We start from the raw sequence: 23,675 nt of genomic DNA, 5'->3' as shown, positions 1-23,675 counted from the left end.
TGTAAGCGGCAGTGTACAGACAATACCCCCACGCCCTCCCCGTTCCACCAACCGCTGCCCATTGGGCGCCGTTCCCCGCTCCCAACACTCAACAAACCCTCAACACCAAAGACGAGCTCTTCTGGATTACCGTTTGCAAATCTACCCTTTATTGATCAGATATCAACCTCGTCGGCTACCGCAGTAACTGATCTCACAATGGATGAACGCGCCAAAATACCCGTCTCCCTCCCGAGCACCAACCCGACCGTCAGCTACTGGCAAGACCCGCCCGACGATCTCGCCGACCATCGCAGCACACCCGATCTCCCGAAATTCGCCGACACGGTCATCATCGGCAGCGGCATCACCGGGGCTGCGGTAGCATGGGGGCTGTTGCAGGGCCCGAACCCCAGTAGCATCCTCATGCTCGAGGCGCGACAGGCTTGTTCCGGCGCTACAGGGCGGAACGGTATGTGCATGGCACTCACTCCAACACCCAACTCATATTCTCCTCTACATTTTTCACCTACCCACACAACACCATCCAACACTCCTCACCTCCCCCCCTCTCCCCTCTCTCCCCTAACCACACCGAACCCCTCCACCCACCCCCCAAACTTCCCACCAGTCACTAACGCCCCCAAACCAGGCGGCCACACCAAAGCCGCCTCCTACCGCACCTTCCCGCACCACGCCAGCACCCACGGCCTCGCCACCGCGAAGCAGATCGCGAGCCTCGAGCTGCGCAACATCCGCGCCACACACGCCTTTGCGCGCGACCATGCCATCGACTGCGACCTGCGTCCGTGTGACACGCTGGATGTGGTGTATGATGCGGGGGAGTGGGCGGCTGCGCGGGAGGGGGTGAGGGGGTTGCGGGCGGCGTTTTTGAAGACGACGCCGGTTGTGGGGGGGGGTAAGGGAGAGAGGGAGGGGGAGGGGCTGGGTTTGGGGGGTGTTGGTGGTGGGGGAGAAGAGGAGGACGGGGACAAAGGGGAGGGGGGTGATGGGGAGGATGGCGGGGAGGGGCGGTATACGCTGTACTCGCGCGAGGAGGTCCTGGCTCAGTTTCCCGTGCACGATGGTGTGTTTGAGGGGCGGGAGGAGCGCGTGCAGGGCGGCGTGGGATACTTTGCCGGGTCGCTGTCGGCGTACAAGTTTGGGATCGGGGTTCTGAGGGCGTGCGTTGATAGGGGGTTGAATCTGCAGACGGGCACGCCGGTGACGGGGCTTGTTGCCGTGTCTTCCTCTGCTACTGACGGAGAGGGGAAATGGGACGTGAACACGGAGCGGGGAGTGGTCAGGGCCGGGCGGGTGGTACTCGCCACGAATGGGTACACGGCCGGCGTGTGGCCGCGGTTCCAGGGGGCAGTCGTCCCGCTGCGCGGACAGGTCACGGCGCATAGGCCCGGCCGGGGAATGCCGGCGGGCGGGTGTTTGGACAGGACGTATAGTTTTATCTATGAGAGGGGCTACGAGTACATGGTTTCGCAACCGGAGGGATCGAGGTTTCCTGGGGATATCATCATGGGAGGCGGCCTGGCCAAGGCGCAAGAGGAAGGGTTGATGGAGTATGGGACGACGGACGATGGCGCGGTGAACGAGGAAATCACCGACTACCTGAGAGACACAACGGGGCGGTATTTCGGACCCGACTGGGGGGAGGATCACCCAGAGGGACGGACGAGGAGCGAGTGGACTGGCATCATGGGATTCAGCCCGGATGGACTCCCGTTTGTTGGGGAAGTGCCTGGTGAGAGCGGGTTGTGGGCCAGTTGCGGGTTTCAGGGGCACGGCATGGCCTTGTGCTGGGAGTGCGCCAGAGCCCTGGTGGAGATGATGGAGGGCCGGGATGGTGAGGAGCTAAGAGAGTGGTTCCCTGACATCTTTCGAATTACCGAACAGAGGATGACCCAGAGGTTTCGGGGACGCTTGGACGCGATTCCGAAGGCTGAGGAGAAGTAGCTAAGGTAACTAACGAAGAGTTTCGGGGAACTGATCGTCGTAAAAAAACGATCATCACATTTAGTTCTTTTAGTTGTTTTCTACGTACTTGTACGAGGTACGAAAAGTACGCCCGTCTTTTTTCTCGATTGTGACATCCCACACCGCACTTGGATTGACGATGAGATTCTTCCTGCTCTTGAGGGAGCGATCTTCCCGATCCGCTGTCCCGGGAAAATCAAACGGGGGCCGCGCAGATTTCATAGGTCAAGTGCAGCCCAGACGGCTGTTCAATATTATCCATTGCATCCATTGTAACCATTGCAACGACCGCAACATCCAAGCGGACGGGAAACAGTCTGAGTGGACGTCGGGTTACGGTCACTGGTCCGCCAGCTTCCATTGGACCGGTGGGGAGGTCGGCTTCGGCGGGTTGAGGGCTCTGCCGTGCTGAATCCGGGCCACGGTGTGACTTTCCATGACCTGAATGGATGCCGTCGGCCGCGGATGCAACGCTGGCGTTCCTAGGTGCAGAATTTTGCTGACCTGCCCACCCGCACGGAAAGAGCCGCCTGGGATTTGAACAGGAGAGCTCGTTAGCGTCATCTTTGACATTCACTTCTGACCATTCGCCATTCGCTGACAAAGTTGTCGCGCTAGCCGATGATTTTCGGCCCTCTGTGCCGCTGTGTGCAGTGTGCAGTGTTCAACAAGGTGCCAGCATGGCTCTAACTGGGGAGCGCGTCTGTGAAGTGTCTGAGAGAGTTGCATCAACGGCTCGAATGACCAATGGTTCTTCCCACTTCTTTGGCCAGCTCGATCCTCGCTCGATAACTGATCTCTGATTTTAACCAATTTTGACCAATTTTCCAGAATCCGAATCCTCGGCCAACAATACGAGATAGGTCAGATAATTTCATTTCATCTTACCTCCGAACCTCCGTTCTCTCCGTGGACCGTGGGTGGTTCAAGCACGGGGCGTGTGGAAGCCAGCAGGAGCAGGTGGAGAGAGCAGATTTTGGCTGGCGTTGCCCTCTGCGATTGGCTTCTTCAACGGTGACCGAGAACCGGACTGGAAAGTGCGTCGGGGTTGAGTGGAGACCGTGGAGTCGAGCTGTTGCCCCACCTGGGCCCAGCCAACTGGGACGCGGTTTCCCTGCCATCTCAATTTCGGCATCCCATCCATGGGCGCCACATGCGAGACTCCGATCAGGTCCTGCTCTTTCCTTCCGTCCCACTTGGCTGGGGTTCCTTGGATGCTGGGGCATTTCGTTTGGATGCGCGTCAGACCCAGACTTTCTCTGACACCACCCCAGGCGGAAATGGGGGGAACTGCTCCGGGCTGCCTGCGACCTGCCATTTGCTTGCTTGCCTTGCTGTTCAATGCAACTGCTCATGTTTGTTTCGGGCAAGCCGCGAACTGACAGGCATTTTTGCGGCTATCACCTCGGCATTTGTTGATTCATAATCCACCTGAATTTGGAAGCTTCGGAAAAGAACATTTGGAACAAAATTGCCAAACCACCCCCGAGTCACGGTAACATGGCGAACAGACGACAGATGACCCACCCATCCCAATTCTCCCACAATTCATCCCAGCCCGTCCCAGTCCATTCCGGCGGTACCTCCTCGCCAAGGCATGCAACCAGACTGTTGGGACGCGAGCTTTTTTCTTCACCGCCATCTGTGGCCAACCAGGGTGCATGCCGACCATGGCGACGAACCGTGTCCGAGCTGGCGGGACGGTTTTGCTTCTCCCGGCAGTCTGTCGCTTGCTGCTCACTCACCCTCTCACATGTGAGGGGGGGCCCATGACGCACCACGATGATTGCGTCTTTGGGTCCATAATGGGAGAGTGATGCGCATAGCACAGCTGCACCGCTGCACAGCACACACAGCGCTATCACCCTCCCTGCTTCCCCGGCTGCCCGGGCATTGGCAACTTGGCAAAGCAATGCCCCCGTCAGTTTGTAGTTACATACATACAGTTGCATACTACAGTACAGATTAGTTATTGCGCACGCAAGAACATACCCTGCTTGACCTGCCAACGGAACGGGGAGGGTCCACCAGTGATCCCAGCACCCGCTTTCCCCTCCCCTTCCCGTGCTGCAAGGCCCGATGTTGTTTCGCTCTCGGACTGTCAAAGCCGCCGGAACGGAACCAAACCAGTGGGCCAAGCGTGGGAGCCGTTCGCCAATAACCAGGCCGCCCCTCCCCTCCCTCGCTTCCAATGACAATTCCTGACCTCTTTCCCGGGCCACACGTTACCAGACTCTCGGGACCCAGGGTCGTTCAGCTCAGCCCTTTGCCCTTTGACAACTAACCATCGACCTCCCGTCTCGCTTCCCCCTCTCTGTCTGGGGCAAACTTGTACCACACACATACTCCACGTAACTAGCGAGAGCCAGTCACCCGCGACCCGACAGCAGCCGGGCCAAGAGTGGTCTCGACTCTTCGATTCGTCCTTCTTGCCGTCCCTACGGCCACACAGCCCCTTCACACCACCCCCTTCCAGCTTAGACCCACACCAGGCCGCCCATACAATGTCCACCACCATGGAGCCGGACGACAACTACCCCAACCCATCCCCCGAGACTATCTCGTCTCCGCGCCCCTCTTCCAGCTCAACCCACATCGCCGTCGACATGCACGGGACCCCGGAAGAGGAGCTTTACGCTACGGCCGAAGCCATGCGGGAGTCGATGCTGAGACTCACCGGGAGCCTCAGCAGAGCAACCGGCAAGGCCACCGACACCAAAGACTCCCTCCCCCCCTTTGCATCCACCTCCTCCACCACCCCCGGCGGCGAGCACCACGACCAACAACAACAAGAAGAAGACGACGATCTCAACCCCCTAACCGGCACCAACCCCGACGAACCCGACGACGACAACGACCCGCAACAGTCAGACCTGCAAAACATGGACCTCACCACGGCCTTCGCCTTCGACCGCGACATGTCGCGCTACCCAGCCTCCATGACCAGCTCGGTGCGCGACCACGTCTACGAAGGGGGCCTGCGCTACCACGCCTACCGCGCCGGCCGCTACGCCTTCCCCAACGACGAGACCGAGCAGAACAGGGATGATATGAAGCATACCATGACGCTGATGCTGTGTCGGGGCGCGTATTTTTATGCGCCGGTGGAGAAGGTGCTGGAGGAGGGGGGGGAGGTGCTGGATTTGGGTATGTTGCGTTCTTTTTGGTTTGGTTTTTCTTTTTTTCTTTGGCGTTGAAGCATCGAGGGGGAGAGGACGCAGCTGGTTTGGCAAGAGGAGGAATGGGTGGATGGGGGATGGATGGAGGGAGTGGCTGATTGGAAGTAATGGCTGTGGGATCGGGAAGGCGAAGGAGGTTGATGCTGGGGTTGGGAAAAGTCTCAAATCCGGGTTCTGGTTTATGGCATTCCACCCAAGAGACAAAGACTGACTTGACACAACAGGCACGGGAACCGGAATCTGGGCCATGGAGCGTAAGTGGCTTGAATTTTCCTTTCCCTGAGCATCTGAGCACAACTGTCGGTGCGCCTGTCGCACATCACCTGTCTCACATGCTGTGCTTATCCACGGCTTGACGCGCCTGTGTCTCGCTTTACTAGTGCGGAGACCGGGTGAAACTCGAGGAGTCGAGTCTGCGGAGGCGGTCTTGTCAAACATTGCTGGCGGGCAATAAAAATCATCCAGACCAAGTAAACTAACACACCCAGTCGGCGACAAATACCCCAACTCTACCATCACCGGCATCGACCTTTCGCCCATCCAACCCAACTACGTCCCTGAAAACGTTCACTTCTTCGTCGACGACTTTGAGGAAGAATGGCTCGACCCCGAAAACAAGTACGACTTCATCCACATCCGCCACACCCTGCACTCGGTCCAAGACGTCGAGCTACTCTTGCAGCGAGTATTAAAGTACGCCTCCCTCCCCCTCCCATCCCAACATCGCCACCCAGCCCACCATACTAACCCATCACCCCCCCTTCCCCCAGACACCTCAAACCCGGCGGCTATTTCGAAGCACAAGAACTCGCCACGGACCCCGTCGCCGACGACGACACGCTCACCCCCGACACCCCCTACGCCCTGCGCGACTACATCCACTACCTCGCCGCCGGCATGGCGGTGATGGGATCCCAAGCGCACGCGATCCTAACACTCCCGGAGCGGATGCGCGCCGCGGGCTTCGCCGACGTGCGCAAGACGACGCACAAGTGCCCCGTGGGGGTGTGGCCGCGCGACAAGCGGATGCGGTTTTGTGGGTTGTTTTTGAGGACGACGCTGATGGATGGGTTGCGGGGGTTGAGTCGGCGGCCGTTGACGGCGTTGGGGTGGACGCCGGTGCAGATTGAGATCTTTTTGGTGGAGGTGAGGAGGGCGTTGATGGAGCAGGGCGTGCATTCGTATTTTACGCTGAATGTGGTGAGGGGGAGGAAGCCGGTGGATTGAGCGTGGTTGTGAGTGATATTCATGGGCGGTATGGGGCTGGGGAGGGGAACCATGCACTCTGCTCGGGTCAAACCAAGCCTTCCAACGACATGGCGGTAGCCGGCTGGACTACCAGGGGCCGAGGGCCTGTTCGAGGGGGCAGGTCCCCACGACAGTGCTGCTACGCCGTGCTAGCCGCGTAGCGTTGCCGGCGTGCTTCTCGGCGGGGGTTTGCTTTTCAGGAGCGTGGATACCATCCCGGGGGGACCGTTTCTCACCAGACGCCTGTTGGGATTCGGCAGCACAGGCTGCAAAGCCGGTCGCGGCCTCGGCTAGACACTCTACACAGCCAACTCCCGGGTTGCAGACGAAGCCGTCCCCGCGCCGCGACATCAACAACCAACCAACTCACGGCATGACGCGCACGACTTCCGATATTCTACAAGGACTTAAAGGTTGCGCCGCAAGGGGTCATTTTTGCATAATATCATCGATAAATAAGACGGGCACAAGGAAACGGGAGGGGGCTTGGAGCATATCAGCGGTGTTGGAAGCAAACTAGCGTCGGCGTCCTTGCATTTGTGTTGAGCATATTGCATGGCAGGAAGGGGGCGGGTTGCACGCTTGGCCAAGCTGGGCATGATAATACTGGAGTTTTTCAGGGGGAACGGTCGCGAGATACCAATATAGCATGGCAATGTCGGGGTGAGTTGTGGAGCAAAATACCATAATGTTGAACCATATACTGGCTACCTGTGATGTTGATAACAAACCGCTGCTGGCATCTGGGGGATAGGTAAGGGCAGAACTGTCTAGTACATACATCAACGATGTCGAGAGGTAAACGCCGCTTCAGAATTGGACATGGCACGCCCCAACTAGCACTCTTCCACCCCCATTACGCGCCCTCAGTCTTCTTCTTCCAGTGCACCTTGACTCCACCCCAGCTATGATCCGAATACTCGGCCTGCACCTTCTGGCACGTCTTCAGCCCCCAGTCCGACACCCCCATCATCAGACAGCTCTCAAACATAAACGCACAGCTCCCCTCACCAACTTTGGCCGGCTGCAGCACAGCGTTGCGAGCACCCTCATAGCTCTCCGCATCCGGCCCATGGCCACTCATGACATTATGCAGGCTCGCGCCCCCGGGCACAAACCCACCGCTGCCCCCCTTCTTAGCATCATACCCGCCGCGGATCAGGCCCATGAACTCGCTCATGGTGTTGCGGTGGTACCAGGGCGGGCGGAAGGTATCCTCACCGACCAGCCAGCGCGGCGGGAAGATGACAAAGTCCGCCACGGAGGTGCCCACGTGGTCCGACGGCGCCGACAGCACCGTGAAGATGCTCGGGTCCGGGTGGTCGAACGAGATAGACCCGATCGTGTTGAACCGGCCCAGGTCGTACTTGTACGGGTAGTAGTTCCCATGCCAGGCGACGACATCAAAGGGCGTATGCCGCTGCACGGTGCGGTACAGCGCGTTGTTGAACTTAGCCGTGACCACAAACTCATGCTTCCCATCCGACGCCGTAGCCCCAAACTCCGCATCCTCATCAAAGCTCGCCACAGGCGCCTGAAAATCCCGCGCATTCGCCAACCCATTCGACCCAATGGGCCCCAACTCTGGCAGCACAAACCGGCCCTGAAACAACTCCAACACATACCCCCTCGCCGCAACACCCCCCACCAACCGCACCTGATACCGCACCCCGCGCGGAATCACACAAATCTCCATCGGCCTGACCAACAAGCACCCCATCTCCGTCCGCACATCCAACACCCCCTCCTGCGGCACCACCAACACCTCGCCATCCGCCGAATAAAACACCTCCCTCTCCCCCATCGACCGCCCCGCCGCATACACATACATCGCACACCCCTGCTTCAGCGCCGGGTCCCCCGCCCCCGCCACCAGATGCAACCCCCCGACAAAGTCCGCCTCCGGATCATGGTCAAAGGGGTCCCACCGCAGCTGGTTGGGGATGTAGTGCATGTTGCGGAAGGGCGCCCCGCCGAGGCCGAGAGACTCGTTCGGGGCAGGGGCGGGGACGAAGGGCGGGTGGGCGCAGGCGGGCAGGATGCGGTAGAGCCAGGATTGTTTGTTTTCGTGGCGCGGCGCGGTGAAGGCCGTGCCGGAGAGCTTTTCGGCGTAGAGCCCTAGGGGGGGTTGTTGGGGGGAGTTGTGGCCGAGGGGGAGGGCGCCGGGGACGGCTTCGGTTCTGGGAGGGGGGTGGGGGTGGTTAGTGGTGGTGGTGGTGGTTGGTGGGGGGAGGGGGGATGGGGACTGGCTTGGGGGGGGGGGAGGTTGGGTTGGCTGGGGGGGAGGCGTACTCGAAGTAGGAGTCGAAGCCATTTTGGTATTGGTACTTTTCTTCGAGGTCGAACTTTGTGACGGGCATTGCGACGGTGGCTCCAAGCGGAGAGTCGTCGTGGTCGTCGTTGTCGTTGTTGTTTGTGTTTGTGTTGCTGGTTTGGGTTTATTTAGCCTTTTAGTGGTGGTTGGGCCGGCTCGACGACGTTAAAGTAGAGAATCACGAAAGCAATCGGAAACATGGGGGCCACAGAGGGGAGTAGAATAATAAGGGATCCATCCTACCAGTTTGGTCGCACCTCCGATTGCATGTGCCGTCATCGCGCTCGGTTTTGCAACTGGGAGCTTTCCCGAGCTTGCCAATTCCGCACATTGGGCGGGAGGGGAGGCCATTGTAAAGGCCGAATGTAGCCGGTTGTATGCGCCGCCCATCCCAAGGCCGCTCGTTGGACTGTCTGAACCCCACTAACAACTCGGGCCGTGGCCGATCCCGACTCCCGATCCCGAGTCCGAATCACAAACATGGGACCGTCTGAATGCGCCTCTGGCAATTTTGAACCTGGGTACGTTGCATGGCCCGATATCATTATCTTGAAATATCTGTTATCGAAGCAGAGTGGGACTTTTGGACACACGCCCACACACACACACACACACACACACACCAACAGCAACACTACCTAAACACCACAAATGGCTTTCAGCGAAACCCTTCGTAACCACGCCCACCGGCCTACCGTCTACGATCGTGATATCCACGCGTCAACTTACGTGGCCCCAGGAAGGAGTTGCCGTGGTCATGCGGCGCCCTGGGCAAGACAACAATGTTACGAATGAATTGTTTCGCCATCGTTCTATCATTCCTGACCGGAAAGTTCGTGTTAAGTTCAGCGCACTAGAGGACAAATACAAAATTGGGGAAGTGTTGCAACTCTTGAAAGAGCAAACCGCAGCCGCAGGCCGATAGTCTCCAATGACCCGACACTGACAACACTGCAGCAGTGCCCATCGCCTGGTCAGTTAGAGGTACCGACACTTGACCCCAATGTGCCAAGCCACTCTCCCAGGTCGCGATCATGGAAGTTCACCGACGTTGTTGATGCCCTCCATGGTTTCGAAAGACGCGCGCTCCGTTTCATCGAGGGGCGGATCAAGCCGGACGGGCGCAGTAAGAGAATGGTGTTTATAAGCTCCGTTCTAGAGGCGATATCTGCCCACCGGCTTCAAAGCCCGCGACACTATTGAGGATGACATCGAGGCGACCCGAATCACCATTGCGCAAACGATCAGACACCATCCGAGGACGTCGACAAGCTCTCACAAGAGATTGATGACATTCAAAGGCTTCCCAAAACCACCAAGGACCACATCGACTAGGGCATTCCCTTCTCCCCCCCCGTGATATCTCCGACACGCTGTGGGGCCGTCTGAAGAAAGAAGAGGGCTACAAGTGATTGTATACGACTGAGAACACGCCGAGGCGGCTGGCGGGTCTTCCAAACCTCTCAGAGCGGCGTCGACCGCCGTGCAGGACATCCTGTTAGCGTTAGTCTATGTCCAGGCTAAGCGGAACCACTTGAACTTAGAGTGCATCCAGCTGGCCGCCTTGCTCGCCTCTCGATGCCATGACAGTCACCCTCCGGAGTTCCTTAAATAAGCTGGAGGCCAGCAAGCAGAAGGTCCAAATCGGCAGCGGCACGAGAATTATGGAAACAATCCGGCCCAACAAGACTGCCGAGGATACAAGTCTAAGATGCTTTCCACAGCAAAGGACTCGAGGGATTGGTGGCCAGGGACGGGGCATCTGATTCAGGGCGATTGCCGCATGAAACGGAAACAGTGCCACTTCTCGAGCAGGTGTGGCGTGTGTCCCGGTTGATCGACGGTCCAATTGTCGAATGGGCTTGAATGATACGCGGCCCCTGATGAGCAGCTTCCCCGCTTCTGTCTTGGAGTTACACAGCCGCCGTTGGTCTCTTGTGCCAGGGAATCAGAGGCCGGCTCGGCTGCACAGCTGCGACGAAGGCGAAAAGTCAGAACGGCTGACTCTTGATCTCACCATTCTCTGATCAATTTGGGTTTCTCTTTGTTTTTTTTTACACCTAGCCGATAACGGGAAGCAATGGCCTGCTCACCTAACACATTTGGGCGATAATGTTATCCCCAGGTACCTACACAGTACGAAAGCACACCGGCGATAACAGGTCGTGCGAGCCTGGAAGCAGAGCATTACCCCACCTCTGCCCCACTAGCTGTGCAGGGGCGGGACATCCCCGGCTCGACCAGGCAATTTGTCACCCAAGGTTCCTACCTAACTCTCGAAGTTCTGCATCTCTTGAGGAAATTCCCGAGATCAATTGGGAAAAAATTGATTCGACCCTACCGGCTGCGACGCAGCATTGGCTCCAATTGATAACTTTTTGAACTACAGGATGACGTGTAAGTGCTGGATGACAGGAGTGGGGCATGGCCCCGGTACCCCGGATTACCCCAGATTCCAAGGTGGGCCAGGCTGTTAGTGTCCTGCAAGACGCTCGGGCCAGGTACCTTGCCTTGTTTAGGATGTCGTTCCATCATCATGTACTTGTCACGCGATCCCGTGGGACAAGCCAACGTGATCATTGTCCTGGCAGCATTACCCCGCCCGGTCTGATTGCAAGCAGTGATCTCGATTGCTGGCTGTTGCCTCTGCCTGGTAGGTACCTTTAGGGGGCGCTTAATCCTAATTCCTCCCAAATTCCTAATCACTTTGAGCTCGGACCGCTGACATGCGTGGCTTAAATAGAGAGCCTCCCCCCCTTTTTCCCCCTCCCGCTCATCTCAAGTTTCTTCTCACTTTGCCCACCCAAAACTGCCCACACAAAGATCCGTCAAGCCCGCCTTAGAAACCAATCCGCTCTAGAAACCAACATGTCTGAACCACTCACCAAGGTCGACTCTGCCGTCCAAGGCCTCGACGTCCCCCCGGAGGTCAAGGAGACCAAGCACCGCCGGGCGAGCTCCTCGGCGAATGGCGTCATGAACATTAAGGATCTGGGTAAATATATTCTCAACATCTACTTGTCATTTGACTCGGTTTCTTTTATTTACTCCATTTTGCTCTGTTTTCTTTTTTCCTCTTCTTTTAGGTTTTTTTTTGGTTGTCTTTTTGGTTTTCTTTTACTTATCTTTTCTTCATTTCTTCCCCCCTTTTGAGTTTGGCTTTCTTGGATTATTGCCACAAAAACGACATCGCAATTGCACCTCGTATTGTCATACATCCGCCAGATCGACACAACCAGACGAGATCCGAATCACTATCAGTCTCCTACTCCTCTTTTCCCTCCAACAAAGGATTTCTTTATCAGGAAGCTCCCGAAAAACATCGGTCGGAGTCTGGTTCGAACCTTGCGCCTCTGCGCAACTACTGCCTCTTAGTGCCACAGCAGACCGTTGCGTCACGCAAAAATAACATCGCAAGTTTGACTCGAACAACACTAACTTATGAACAGAGGAACAGGGCATTGAGCTGGAAATTGCGAAGGAGACCCAGGCTACAGGGTGGTAAGTACAACTCAAACATGTGGTGTGCACCGGCAGGCTTACACACGCATAGGAAGATCAACAAGTCCCCCTCGACAGTAGAGGAGAAGGACATGCTCAAGAAGCTCCTGACGACGCCCCCGGTCAAGAAGATTGACCTGCACTTCCCGCTGGGCCTGGAGGTCACCGCCCGGAACCTCAAGGGCGTCACCATCAAGGACGCCCTTGATGCCATCCACAAGCAGTTCCGGAAGAAGGTGAGTGGAGTGCCCACGATTCTGGCAGTTTGCATGCACACGGCGCTAATATGACATGCGTAGGCCGATGACGAGCTCGAGCTGCCCTACCTAAAGGGCTTTGAGTGGGATAAGGAGGAGTCGTGGACACGGTTAATTGTGCATTTGCGGAAGGATGCCGGGCAGGCCCCGACCACCAGCAAGAAGAAGAAGGGCAAGGAGTAGAAGCATAATAAAAAATAGAGTAATATATGATGTTGTTTATATATATATTTCACAGGTGGTTAAAGGAACGGGACGGCAGAGCAATCACCAGGCCGGCGGACGACTTTGACCATCAGCGGGAGACGCTATTCCGGAACGAAACCCTAAGGAGGCATGACGGTCTCAGCAAGGCGAAAAGCTCACTGCTCATTCAAATCCGGACGGGAGCAATAGGCTTACGGGACTACTTGTTTACACGGGAAGTCCCGGAGGTTCTGACGCCTGCCTGCGAGTGTGGCGAGGGACGAGAGACTGCCGAACACCTGGTAGTGTGGTGTTTGGCCCCACCGTTGACTCGAAGATGGGAGAGAACTGGAATTCGGACACGACGGGACTTTTACTCAGTTCTACACGGTATCAATCCCACGACTGCACGGCTTGCGAGGAGGATCCTCGACTGGCTGATGGACTCGGGGAGGCTGCCGATGTACAGCTTGGCCAGGAGGCTCGAGCTGGAAACGGCGGCCTGAAGCGCCCCCGTTCGGAGGCCAGGAGGCCTCCTCTCTTTGTATACGTAGACTCACCAGAACGCATCGTTCCTTGATTGTTGGTAGGGGTTTTTCACCCGGCCCGGGAGGGCACGGTTTTCCTGTACACTAAATAGCAGAGGGTCCGGCACGCCCTAGGGCATAGCGGAGTATGAATAATAATAATAATATATATTTCACATCATGATGATCTCGGTCTCTTGGGTGTCTTATGTTGGTGACCTTCTGTGTAATAGGGGCCCTGGGTCGAAGTAGAGAGTAAACCTGACGGTGTAGGTGCTGCTTAACAATATGGCTAAGGCAATCACCATCCTTAGCTACCTATGTTTCTGGACTCGCTTGTTGCGTTGCTGCTGCTGTTGCTATTTACACCCGACGTCCCACGGCGCCCCAGCCAGATTCACATGTTTGATTTTTCTGATAGCGACATCACATTTGATTTATCTTAATATTAGGTAGGTAGGTAAGGTAGTCTCCTAGTACTCTAATTTCGCTTCGCAATGCCCATCAGCCTTTCATGGTGTCGGCGGAAGCCCTCCTCATTTCTGCCAACGAGCTACCGCAGGATGAGCACTCCCTCAACAAGTAACCCATAAATGAGCAACTAGGTAGAAACGACCCAGGAGCAACTTAGCAAATCAGACGTTAATCATGGTGAGGTCAAGAATCATACCCGTGACCGCGACGAACGGGATGGAGACTTAGGGAGACGACCTCAAAGAGCCCGTCACGGGCGCGCCCATCGCAATACTAAAAGTCAAGGGATCTCACGGAATCGTGCCGAACTGCCCCCCTTGGGATTTTCTGGATGGAAACTCATGGAATCGTGCCGAAGGGGTCGGGTCACATGCTTCGCTCGGACCCTCCCAGGTTTTATGAAAGATTTTCTTGTCACCTGGTGTTATTGTCCAAACATTGCTCAGAGTGCGAAAATGGTGCTGCCTGGAAAGGACCAAGAATGTCGCCTACATGTAGGTTGCCTGACGCCTTACATACCGTAGGTAATTACAGTAACAACGCCGGTAGCCTTCTGTGGAGCCTTGGAGACTGCATGTTAGTAGACTTGGTACCTAAGTACCAACCGACCGCTAGTACCTCAAGCTGGTGGATCTGATTTGCAAGTAAAAAGTGCATGATCCCCTCAACTTAAGGTCGGGTTAAATCACCGTTTCAAGAGTGACAGCGCGAAGCCCAGACCTCGCCCCGTCCTTCCTTGGGTTTAGGCTGACAGGGCCGCTTGCACCCACTGGCCCCGCTGCACCAGCAGCCACTGCAGCCACTGTGGCCAACCTTCCACCCGACTGCGAACCTTTTACAGCACGAACAGCCTTACGCAAGCATTCCGCACGCTGGCATGGGCCTAGCTTGGCGCCACCTCAAGTTCTCATTCACTTTTGAAGCCGTGCTTCGTACACAAAAGATGTTTTCCAGGTCTCACGTGAGAACCCACACGGGTGTTTCCAGCCGCCAAGAGCGTGCCAAGTCTTTTCTGGCGTGGGACAGCGGGCCTTGCCTGGCCAAATTCAACTTCGTTACATCTTATCTGATAACTCAAAGGCCTGCCGGACACACCTCGAGGAGACGGGAAAGTCGAACCCCAAACTCCCGGTCACATCCCTTAGCACCCTCTTCTCCCCCAACAGAATCCAGGACACACAGTACACTCCTCCAGGTTCCAGTTCCAAACATCGAAACCCCCCTAAGCCACTCCCTTCTTCTGCTTCGCAATAATCTCAGCAACCCTAGCACTCTTCCCTTCAAACTCCTGCGTGCTCGCCTCCAGCACCTCCGCCGACCTCCGCAGCGTGGTTGCGACGAGGTGAGGTGGGCATACCTCGAGGAGAATGTCCCCCCCTATGTGTGGCAACGAAGCGAGGGATTTCATCTCGGCCTTGACTTGAAGGAGCGAGCTTTGGATATCTCGCACCACAGCATCTGTGGCGTCGTAGAACAGAGGGATCTCCCCCAGCAGCTTCTTGTGCCCCTTGAGCTCCGCCCCGGTTTCTTTTCCCACGACGAAGACCCACAGGTCTTGGAGGACGGTGTCCGTGGAGGTGCTGCCAAGCCCCTCGATAGAGCTGGTTAAGGTTTTAATCTGGTCGAGGTTGGCATGGATGTTACGGAGGGTGGTCAAGAGAGCATCCGCTTTACGGAGTAGCCAGTCGATTCGTTTCGCAAAGTGGTCCTCGGTGTTTTGGATCAGCCACTTTACTTCCAGCCCGGGCGATATGTCCGGCGTCAGTCCCGCCAACGGGTGTATAGCCGCTAGTACACGATCTAGAACTGTCGCAGCCGCCTCTTGTGGTTTGACTTGGACTTGGGTCTCTTGCGAAACTCTATCGAGCACAGTGATGGCGGATCTGTCCCGCGTCCTTATGACACCGACGGTATTATTAATGGACTTCGTGAAGCTCGCAAATAGCCTGGAATATAACGTGTTAGTGGAAGTGGTGTGTAGATGGGGTGATGACTGGGGACGTACTGGGCTGTAGTATCTGTATCTTCTCGCAGAGAACCCAAGGCCTTTCCTAGTTCGAGTTTATCCTCCTCTGGTAGTTGGCTAGTTTCAACGTAGGAACCGAAAGCAACTAGGGCTGTTGAGATTTGAGGATCCGACATCTGAGGCACAAGGCTGTAGCCCTGGCCGACCTGCCCCATGGCACCAGCAAGCTCCCCTCGGGTCTGCGTTATCCCAGCCAGGAGGTCGGGGGTCGGCAACCCCAGCGGCTGGCATAGCACGAGTAGGGGGGCAACGTAAGGCGTAGCACAAACCACAGTCGATAGTGCGTCCCGGCGGTGGTGATAGACGAACAAGGTGGTATAGGTGAAGCCCAGCCATGCGGCGTAGGCAATTGAAGACCACCGGCAGACCCGGCCGAGGCGCCCTAGCGGTTTGGAGGGGCTGCTGAGCCAACGAGCCACCCGAGAGGGGGCGCTGTGCAGTTTCCAGAGCCGGCGCGCGAGAGTCTGCAGGAAGGCCCTGAGAGATGTTGGGAGGCACTGATAGGTAGAAATATAGTGGAAGAAGTCTCCCAGAAGAGCACATGCGACGCAAGGCCTATCGACTATGGTAAACCACAGGAGGAATACGCACCAGAACATGAGCAGCGCCAGAGCCCCCCCCACCACTTTCGTTCTCCTCAGCGCTAGGAAGTCCTGGTACACGGCCCAAACCAGTCTCAAAGTGAGATACAAGACCCCCAGCAGGGACAAGACCGAATAGAGCGGGCCCAGCGCCCGAACCAAGACAGGTAGAACTTCCGCAGATAGCAGGACCATTTCATAGGTCAACTGCCAAAGCGAGTAGGTAACAACGAACCACCAAATCGAAATTATTTTATCGATTGGATCACCGGTGTTGGGACGGAAGTCGGGCGTGTCGGGCGTGTCAGGCGTGTCAGGCGTGTCAGGCGTGTCTGGGGGGGGCGGAGACGGCGTCCGGCGACGGGTCGATGGCTTGGTCGACATGGCAAGGTTGGCCTTGGGCAGGGTACGGGCTGAGTGACGCGAAAGTAGAGTGTTGATAGATATTTTCAAAAACTCCCTACCTCGTGAAAGTAACGGGGTTTGAGAGGCCGATCTTTAACCTCCGGCGAAAACAAAGAAAACATGGGGAACTGTTGCGCGGTGCTTTTGATTGGCGGCAACAATAGTATCAGAGCCCCGGAAGCAAGACTGCATTGAGCTATGAGGAAAAAGAACTCCAGCTATTTTTGTACGTGCCTTTGTGAGTTCAATCTTGACGAGGATGCCCGGGCATCCATGATGTCCCCGAGCCTAGAGCCCTAAGACATCATCATAATGCTGATGGGAAGTTGGGCACGGGTAAATCAGACACGGCGGGGAGGGTTTCTTAATTAATAGTGATTGTACTGTCCAATTTGGTACTTAAGGTATCTCCACTTACTCCTGTCCATGGCCGGTGACTTGAAGTTGAGACAATCGTGAATAGTCACAAGCTACCTACCTACGTGTACCCAGGTACCTACCTAATCACTGCGCTCTCCTTTGTGGCAACGTCGGGAACAAAGGAGACGAGATACGCCTGGTTATTCTAGGATATGGGGGAATGAGAGGCTTCCTGCAGCTGGTACGCCACGGGATGTAGATGACCGGTTTTAAATTGTCTTCCTTGGTCTGGCTGAATCAACATGCTGCGATGGCCGGTACATGTTGTCATTACAAGATGAGAAAAGCGCCGTGGGTCTCCTCACATCAAGGGATCTCGTCATGGGCCACAGGAAGAGTCGGATGTTCCAAGGGACCAGTGAGGGCCACGAAGAGATCCGTGAAGATGATCCATCAATACCCTCGGCTTTCATGCCAAGCCAAAGTTTTCGGCTCCAAAAGTGACTCTGCAGTCCGAGGCTTGTCACGGGTGGCACCCATATTAACTCTTAAACCCAAATCGGGTAAATGGCCATGTTGGCCTCAACTGGGCCGGCACAAGGACAAAGGCTGCGCAGGTTGAGATAAACCAGCCCTCCCCATGGCAAGTCCAGATTTCACAAATGCCTTCCAAGAGAGAGGTACTGGCACCGATGCGTCGCTAAGATCTGACTCGATACCTAAACAAGCTTTGTAAAATTGCAGGGGGCTGTTGTCACCGTGCCTTTCAATTCTACTACCACACCAGACATCGATCAATCATCAGAGGGTTCGCACTCTCGCTCTATCGCCCTAATGGCGGTGTGTGGACATCCTACCCTCCACTCTTAGGCCTCACCGCATCCAGAGTCCTTGCTTGTGCATTTTGCGCAGGGGTTACTAAACCCCGGCCACCCCGGCGCCAACGCATCCCACCTCCCGACCTTCCCCTATCTTACTCAACATCCTCGAACACTCAAGTGAGCGGGATTACACCCAAGTCAAAGCTTCATACCCACGATTTGGCTAACGGGAAATTGCCAGCTCCATCACATTGCTGCGCTTGCCCAGACCACAACGACGCCGTACGAGCAGCTAGCCCGAGCCAGAGTAGCGGCATCCGCATCCCCCACCCATTGGATGCTCCACGATTTGAGCCCTCACCGCCCCGCCGCCATCACCCTCACCCTCACCCACCGTTTCCAAGTCTCCCGGAGAGCAGCGAGCACCTAGCAAAAGCCACAACCATCAACAGCCCACCCCCCCCGAGTCCTAAATCTCCGACCTCAACTCCCTCTCCCGCCGTCTCAAAACACCACCCCAACCCCCATCACCAAACCACCACCAACCACCAACCACCAACCCCCCATCTCAAAAACCACCCCCACAACTCCCCTCCCCAAAACCACCACCACACCACCACAACACAATCCCCCACAACAACCATGATCCTCGACATCAACCTCGCCTCCCGCCTCTCCGCCCGCCTCTCCGCCCAAGACGAGAACCAGCTGCTCAACCACATCTGGATGGGCCTGCTCGGGGTCGAGGCACTCATGGTGCTGGGCGTGGCGCTGCGGGCGATGGCGTCGTCAAGGTTGTTTACTGCTGTGGGGGTTGGGAAGGGTGGGAGGAGGGGGTCGGTGAAGGGGGCGGTGGTGATGGAGGGGGTGGGTTTTGGGTCGGGGTCGGGGTCGGGTTTGGGTGAGAAGGGGGTGGTGGTGGTGGGGGAGTTTTATGATGGGGAGGGGTTTTGGGTGAGGGAGTGATGGTTTTTTTTTTTGAGGGGGATTCTTTTGGGATTCTTTTGTTCTGGGGGTTGGGGGGCTGCTCGGATGTGTTGTGGTGCATTTGTCTGCGGGTTGTTTCTGGTTCCCTCTCCATGTTTTTTTGGTTTATCTTCCCTGTTGCATTCATCTTGGGGCGTTTTGGGACATGGTCACGATGATGATGGTTGGTTATGAGGGACGCATTATGAGGAACGGAAAAAGCCAAGGAATGATATTTGGTTAACTTCAAATTATGGAATGACAATTTATAAAATGGCAGTTTTTCTGCCCCCCTCCCATCTCGCATGCGCCGTCAAGCGTGACCCGGAAATGGAACCTGAACGATATTAGAATGTGCTTCGACCCTCTTCTCCACACCCACTCATACATACCTAAATACTGTGGCACAGGGCGTGACAGACTGTCGCCCGTGTACCTTCCCAGTGTCGTCAAGGCCGAGCCGACTTCGGTTCCATCCCCCCCTTTTCCGGCGCCCCGCCCCCGCGGTGGAATCAACCGCCGCCGCCGCCGCCGCCGCCGCCGCCGTCGACCGGAAGCCGAACCCCCTCGAGAGCGGCGAGGGTTTCCCACAGGCCATGGGTGGTGCCCCCGTCGACCTTCTGGTAATTCGCCGGCGCGTAATCGTCGGCGCGAAGGGTCTCCCACACCTGCTCCGCCAGCTCATCCCCATGGCCCCGAGCAGTATCGTCATCTAACCTCCAGTCAGCCACCGCTTCTCCCAGCTGGAACAAGAAGGAAGCAAAGAGGGAGGAAGCAAAGGAACCTACAAAGACGCCACAATCCCACATTGAACTCCTTTACCGCCTTGGAGACGGCCTTCCCAAAGCGCGCGTTGCTCCTGCCCCACCACTGCCGCTGCAGGTGGCTGGGCGTGGCCAGCAGGGCGCGCACATCGCGGTGCTGCACCCAGGCGTCGTGGATGGCGCGGTCTGCGCGCGCACACAGGTCATCCAGCTCCCGGCGTACGTCGGCTAGTAGGGTGCCGGCCTGGGAGTCGGAGGGGGGAAGGTTGGTGGTGGTGATGGAAGACATTTTCTTTTTTGCTTTATTTGTCTTTTCTTTGGTTCTGTCCTTTCGGCTTTTTTGAACTTTGGTTTGTGAAAGATGAAAAGAGAAGGAAAAAGGATTGGGCGTATCTGGTCACCGATGCCATCCCTATATACCTATCATCAGAGAAGAGAGTGGCGCCATTGGAACGTAAACGCCGCGTCATGGACTGATGTTTGGCTGCTTATGACCTCTTCCCATGACCGTAGTGACATAAAGTCTGGTGGTTCTGGACAACTGAATGAAGTGCGAGTTGATCAGACGAGTCACGAGTGCCCCCCGTCTAAAGAATGAGCAACTCTAGGTCTGAAGCCCTAAATTAATGTGGTTAGCTATCAAGGACTTGAATATAGCAATAAATCACATTCTCAAGAGTAAGACACTTACTTGTACGCTCTAATATGGCATGGCTGCCTACAAATCAGGGTCAAAAAATAAGATCACACTTCTCAAATTACACCCAAATCCCCCCCAACTCGGGTTCATCACTCGATGAAATCCACCACCAACAATTTTTTAAATATCCAAAAGAAATATTAAAAGGTGTAGTCTTATGTTAAAATACTAGGCAAAACAATGTTCTTCATTTTAGCACTTGTGGTGGGTAGCTGCATTGGGTTCAAGTTATCATCAAGGGCTTCCCCATACAATTAATTCCTCATACAAAGCTGAAAAAATGTGACTCTTTTTTTGATCCTAGCTTTAGGTAAGTAACTGCATACCTCCATACCTACCTACACAGAAGTTTGCCAACATCGTTCCCTAGGTCAAGTGATATTGCGGATGCTCGTTGGAGTCGTATGATGATGACGTCGTGCTATGCAATGTCCTTCCACGCTCGGGGCGACAAATAAATCATACGATGTCAGTAATACTACGCGCTGGTCTTTCATCCCTTGTTTCCTTCGAGGAATAGCTCTATACCTATTCAACGTTGACATCACGGATTCACATGACTGCTCCTGAGTGTGGGCTGATGGTTTGTTTCGATCGTGTTTGCCACCGATCTAGAACTGTTACTAAGGGTAGTGGACCCAGAGGACCGATTAGGTATCCACACAATCCAGCGCCGCCATCTTGGATTTGGGACGGCTGTCGATGTCAGCAGCTTGGCTGGTTGTGAAGCTTTCGTTGGATTGATGGCCTCCAGAGCATGCAGTGGTTGCTGCCAGGCATATGCCGAACCGGCCAAAACACATATCCATTTGAGGTGATGCCCCCGGCAACTCGCGAGGGGCGAAATAAATTGGAGACAATCTGTGGTGAAACGTCATTCGCGGGGCGCAGTGGAGGATTGTGTGAATGCTGCTAGAACACTGCAGTAACGGACCCTGGACAGAACGGGATATTGTCCGTGTCTCCAACCTGCTGCGGCCTGAAGACGCGGAGTTCGTTGATCACCGTTCCCACTTCACGCAAAGAACGGGTTTGCTGTCGTGCAACTTTCGAGCAGCATGGCGATTGGACGATGGGGCGCTGGGGCGATATCGCTGACACCCGTTCCTTTCCCATGAGGTGCCATCCATTGCGTGCCATTCTGGTCTGCCGTGAGGGATAAAAATACGCTGAATCGATGGTGGCCCGAACCAACGGATATTAACTCTGATGGCGTCGGAGCCAACAGGCATCGGTTCGTAAAATTGCCCAAAACAACCACCGACCGGTCAACTTCCGGCTCAACGAACCCGGTCAGTGCCATCGCCCAGTGCCAGTCAACCAGTCGCCCACCAGTCGTCGAGTCGCTCCAGGAACAGACCTAGCACATGCAAAAGAAGAGATCGCTTCGGCGACTGCCAGGCTTGGTTAGAAACCCGAGCAGCGGGGTAGCGTGGCATTCCCGCTGGCTTGGGATCGAAGTGGACTCTTGGGGTAATTTAGCCTTGGGCTGGTGGGTTGCTAGCTCAACATTGGCGTGGTGTGGTGGGAAAGCAAAGACGGGAAAACTAAAAAAAAATCGAAAATCCCAGATGCAGTCAGTGCTCCGTTTCAATTGCCAATCGTCGGGGCCGCTGTCCGTCGCTCCGTTGTTTTATCGTCCAACGCCTTGCGATCTCCACTTCCCCGATCAACAGAATTCAACGGGGCGATCCCCCAGAGTGTGGATTTCCACAATAACGACGTACGTATCAGAGGGGCTCTGAGGGGTTTTGAGGGTGCATCGTCAAGAGAGCCACCGACGTGGTTCCGGAGCCAGGTCCTGCGGCTTGTTGCGGGATCGACATTGCGAAAGGGGGAAAACGGACGGTGGCTGCATGGCGTGCAGCAAAACGTGGCTGGCAACCGTCGAACATCTGCAAGGCTGAGGCTGTTTTGAGGTTAGCACCGCTGGAAGCAGCCGAACCTGGACGGTCCGGGGCAGAAAACAGGTGGACGAACAGGTTGCATGCTTCGGGCCGTTTTCTTGGGTCTGCAGCGAACTGTGCGTGTGTTTCACTTTTGAAGAAATGCGACATATCCCACACACATCTTGACTTCACATTTCACACAACGACATCCAACACACATCTGTCTGTGGATAACAAATGAGGGGAGAAACCGGCACACCGGCAACCTCAATTCCGCGCTGGTGACTGTTTGGAGAACCAGGTTCAACCACGTCTGGAACTGCGTCAGCCCAACAAGGGACTTGTCGGATGCTGACCGCATCCAGGTCTATTCTCCGCCCCACCTGCCCCGACTGCAGGGCCCAGACTGTCAAAGCGAAAAAAGCGAAAAACACAAAACACACAACAAGCACACACACAACAAACAATGATGCGAGCAAGGAAGTGCAGGTGCAACCACCCAACCGGGTGATGGAGCAAATGAGGTATTTTCCAAAGAAGGAAATGAAGAACAGAAAAGAGCAGGGCAGGTCGATGCAATCATGGTCACCGCCTGGTGTCGGGCATGAAAAACGAGAATGGCAGAATGGGTGGGTTGGATGTTTGGATCGGTCTTCCACTTTCCATCGGGGTTCCATCAATTCGAAGCTCACTGCAGCTGCCCCCTCTGCAGTCAGATGCAAAAGAAAGCCGGGGAGACAGGAAAGACAGGCTATCGAGTCCAAGCCCCACCACTCACCCCAGCAGTGGCACCGGCCTGGAGCCCGGCCTGGAGCCCGGGGTGTTGGGGTACCGGGTTTGAAGTGTGCCAAGCGGCTACAGGGAGCAGCTAAGGCAGGGGTGGCTTGCACAGGCCCCTGACTGGATGCGGAGGAAAGGGCCAACCAAGAGGGGGGTTGCCTTCGCTCCCCGCCAGCAATTATTGGCTGCCAGTGGTTGCGAGCCATGTCTAGCCTGAAAGCCGCCAAATGAGGGGAGGGGCAGTGACCAACAGCAACGAGCAGCGACACTACAAGTTGAGCTTCGAGCCGTGGGAATAGTCATGGTGTGCCTGCGATTCCTTGCGTTCCATTGTCCGGCCCGTGCTCCCCTCCCGGGTTCCTGTTCCCTCACCCTCTCCATCCTCGAGGTCCCCTCCCCCTCATTGCCACGCGAGGAGCCGACTGCAACACCCTTGGCGGCATCTTTCATTAGTTCCCTTTAACCATCCTCGTGTGCCCTGCGCCGCTCCGTCCTCGTGGCTTCCCGAACGCCTTTGTCTCAACCGGAAATAATTGAGGTGACTTTGTTGCTTCGTTGCGTCGTTGCTTCATTGACTTGAGTGCCACCCTCGAACGAGTGGAGGGGCGATCAGAGTCAGCCTCAGTCAAACGGAACCTTCCCGTTGATCCGCTGTCGTCGCGTGCCGCATGCCGATCTTAGACTCGAGCTAGTACTTGGACAGCCGAATCCAGCCGATTGCTCACTCCA

The 23,675-nt window shown here is 56.0% G+C and overlaps 8 protein-coding genes across 8 annotated transcripts; 4 read left to right on the top strand and 4 right to left on the bottom strand.

The window, feature by feature from the left end:
- Nucleotide 1: 1 nt before the first annotated feature.
- On the top strand, nucleotides 2–2,295 carry F5144DRAFT_519890 (FAD dependent oxidoreductase). The gene is made up of 3 exons (XM_066786691.1): nucleotides 2–451; nucleotides 632–888; nucleotides 1,009–2,295. Exons 1-3 carry the CDS (start codon nucleotides 199–201, stop codon nucleotides 1,945–1,947), a joined length of 1,449 nt encoding a protein of 482 aa, XP_066638672.1. The 5' UTR covers nucleotides 2–198; the 3' UTR covers nucleotides 1,948–2,295.
- Nucleotides 2,296–3,989: 1,694 nt separating this feature from the next.
- On the top strand, nucleotides 3,990–6,428 carry F5144DRAFT_383222 (S-adenosyl-L-methionine-dependent methyltransferase). The gene is made up of 4 exons (XM_066784631.1): nucleotides 3,990–5,115; nucleotides 5,372–5,401; nucleotides 5,636–5,840; nucleotides 5,918–6,428. The coding sequence occupies exons 1-4, from the start codon at nucleotides 4,473–4,475 to the stop codon at nucleotides 6,372–6,374; spliced, it is 1,335 nt and encodes a 444-aa protein (XP_066638671.1). The 5' UTR covers nucleotides 3,990–4,472; the 3' UTR covers nucleotides 6,375–6,428.
- A 631-nt stretch (nucleotides 6,429–7,059) lies between these two features.
- On the bottom strand, nucleotides 7,060–9,027 carry F5144DRAFT_540942 (Homogentisate 1,2-dioxygenase). Its single transcript, XM_066787152.1, has 2 exons — nucleotides 8,688–9,027; nucleotides 7,060–8,575 (listed from the first exon to the last, which is right to left on the bottom strand). The coding sequence occupies exons 1-2, from the start codon at nucleotides 8,753–8,755 to the stop codon at nucleotides 7,252–7,254; spliced, it is 1,392 nt and encodes a 463-aa protein (XP_066638670.1). The 5' UTR covers nucleotides 8,756–9,027; the 3' UTR covers nucleotides 7,060–7,251.
- A 2,330-nt stretch (nucleotides 9,028–11,357) lies between these two features.
- Nucleotides 11,358–12,684, top strand: F5144DRAFT_585461 (uncharacterized protein). The gene is made up of 4 exons (XM_066789697.1): nucleotides 11,358–11,704; nucleotides 12,159–12,210; nucleotides 12,263–12,446; nucleotides 12,510–12,684. Exons 1-4 carry the CDS (start codon nucleotides 11,578–11,580, stop codon nucleotides 12,648–12,650), a joined length of 504 nt encoding a protein of 167 aa, XP_066638669.1. The 5' UTR covers nucleotides 11,358–11,577; the 3' UTR covers nucleotides 12,651–12,684.
- A 1,431-nt stretch (nucleotides 12,685–14,115) lies between these two features.
- F5144DRAFT_585459 (uncharacterized protein) lies at nucleotides 14,116–15,651 on the top strand. The gene has a single exon (XM_066789696.1). It carries the CDS (start codon nucleotides 14,532–14,534, stop codon nucleotides 15,261–15,263), a length of 732 nt encoding a protein of 243 aa, XP_066638668.1. The 5' UTR covers nucleotides 14,116–14,531; the 3' UTR covers nucleotides 15,264–15,651.
- A 2,374-nt stretch (nucleotides 15,652–18,025) lies between these two features.
- Nucleotides 18,026–18,661, bottom strand: F5144DRAFT_585456 (uncharacterized protein). Its single transcript, XM_066789695.1, has one exon. It carries the CDS (start codon nucleotides 18,600–18,602, stop codon nucleotides 18,375–18,377), a length of 228 nt encoding a protein of 75 aa, XP_066638667.1. The 5' UTR covers nucleotides 18,603–18,661; the 3' UTR covers nucleotides 18,026–18,374.
- A 664-nt stretch (nucleotides 18,662–19,325) lies between these two features.
- Nucleotides 19,326–19,866, bottom strand: F5144DRAFT_606607 (uncharacterized protein; the record flags this gene model as incomplete). Its single annotated transcript, XM_066791501.1, has 2 exons — nucleotides 19,326–19,525; nucleotides 19,602–19,866. 2 exons carry the CDS (start codon nucleotides 19,864–19,866, stop codon nucleotides 19,326–19,328), a joined length of 465 nt encoding a protein of 154 aa, XP_066638666.1.
- A 2,286-nt stretch (nucleotides 19,867–22,152) lies between these two features.
- F5144DRAFT_382839 (uncharacterized protein) lies at nucleotides 22,153–23,494 on the bottom strand. The gene is made up of 2 exons (XM_066784630.1): nucleotides 22,258–23,494; nucleotides 22,153–22,186 (listed from the first exon to the last, which is right to left on the bottom strand). The coding sequence occupies exon 1, from the start codon at nucleotides 23,150–23,152 to the stop codon at nucleotides 22,355–22,357; it is 798 nt and encodes a 265-aa protein (XP_066638665.1). The 5' UTR covers nucleotides 23,153–23,494; the 3' UTR covers nucleotides 22,153–22,186; nucleotides 22,258–22,354.
- Between the last annotated feature and the right edge of the window lie 181 nt (nucleotides 23,495–23,675).

The sequence above is a fragment of the Chaetomium tenue genome (assembly GCF_020726465.1).
Source record: "Chaetomium tenue strain MPI-SDFR-AT-0079 chromosome Unknown F5144scaffold_7, whole genome shotgun sequence".
In the NCBI taxonomy this organism is placed as follows: Eukaryota; Fungi; Ascomycota; class Sordariomycetes; order Sordariales; family Chaetomiaceae; genus Chaetomium; species Chaetomium tenue.
Note: the sequence above shows the minus strand (reverse complement) of the source record. Positions and strands in the feature narration are given on the sequence as shown.

Excerpts from the sequence above, each read along its gene's own strand:
- F5144DRAFT_519890 (XM_066786691.1), top strand. The coding sequence starts at position 199 with ATGGATGAACGCGCCAAAATACCCGTCTCCCTCCCGAGCACCAACCCG. Across the intron at positions 452-631 it reads CGGCGCTACAGGGCGGAACG|GCGGCCACACCAAAGCCGCC; the intron begins GTATGTGCATGG and ends CCCCCAAACCAG. Across the intron at positions 889-1,008 it reads TTTTGAAGACGACGCCGGTT|GGGCGGTATACGCTGTACTC; the intron begins GTGGGGGGGGGT and ends GATGGCGGGGAG.
- F5144DRAFT_585459 (XM_066789696.1), top strand. The coding sequence starts at position 14,532 with ATGGGCCTAGCTTGGCGCCACCTCAAGTTCTCATTCACTTTTGAAGCC.
- F5144DRAFT_540942 (XM_066787152.1), bottom strand. The coding sequence starts at position 8,755 with ATGCCCGTCACAAAGTTCGACCTCGAAGAAAAGTACCAATACCAAAAT. Across the intron at positions 8,576-8,687 it reads GGCTTCGACTCCTACTTCGA|AACCGAAGCCGTCCCCGGCG; the intron begins GTACGCCTCCCC and ends CCCCCCTCCCAG.
- F5144DRAFT_585456 (XM_066789695.1), bottom strand. The coding sequence starts at position 18,602 with ATGAGTGCCTCGACCCCGAGCAGGCCCATCCAGATGTGGTTGAGCAGC.
- F5144DRAFT_382839 (XM_066784630.1), bottom strand. The coding sequence starts at position 23,152 with ATGGCTCGCAACCACTGGCAGCCAATAATTGCTGGCGGGGAGCGAAGG.
- F5144DRAFT_383222 (XM_066784631.1), top strand. The coding sequence starts at position 4,473 with ATGTCCACCACCATGGAGCCGGACGACAACTACCCCAACCCATCCCCC. Across the intron at positions 5,116-5,371 it reads GGGGGAGGTGCTGGATTTGG|GCACGGGAACCGGAATCTGG; the intron begins GTATGTTGCGTT and ends TTGACACAACAG. Across the intron at positions 5,841-5,917 it reads CTCTTGCAGCGAGTATTAAA|ACACCTCAAACCCGGCGGCT; the intron begins GTACGCCTCCCT and ends CCCTTCCCCCAG.
- F5144DRAFT_585461 (XM_066789697.1), top strand. The coding sequence starts at position 11,578 with ATGTCTGAACCACTCACCAAGGTCGACTCTGCCGTCCAAGGCCTCGAC. Across the intron at positions 11,705-12,158 it reads CATGAACATTAAGGATCTGG|AGGAACAGGGCATTGAGCTG; the intron begins GTAAATATATTC and ends ACTTATGAACAG. Across the intron at positions 12,447-12,509 it reads ACAAGCAGTTCCGGAAGAAG|GCCGATGACGAGCTCGAGCT; the intron begins GTGAGTGGAGTG and ends TGACATGCGTAG.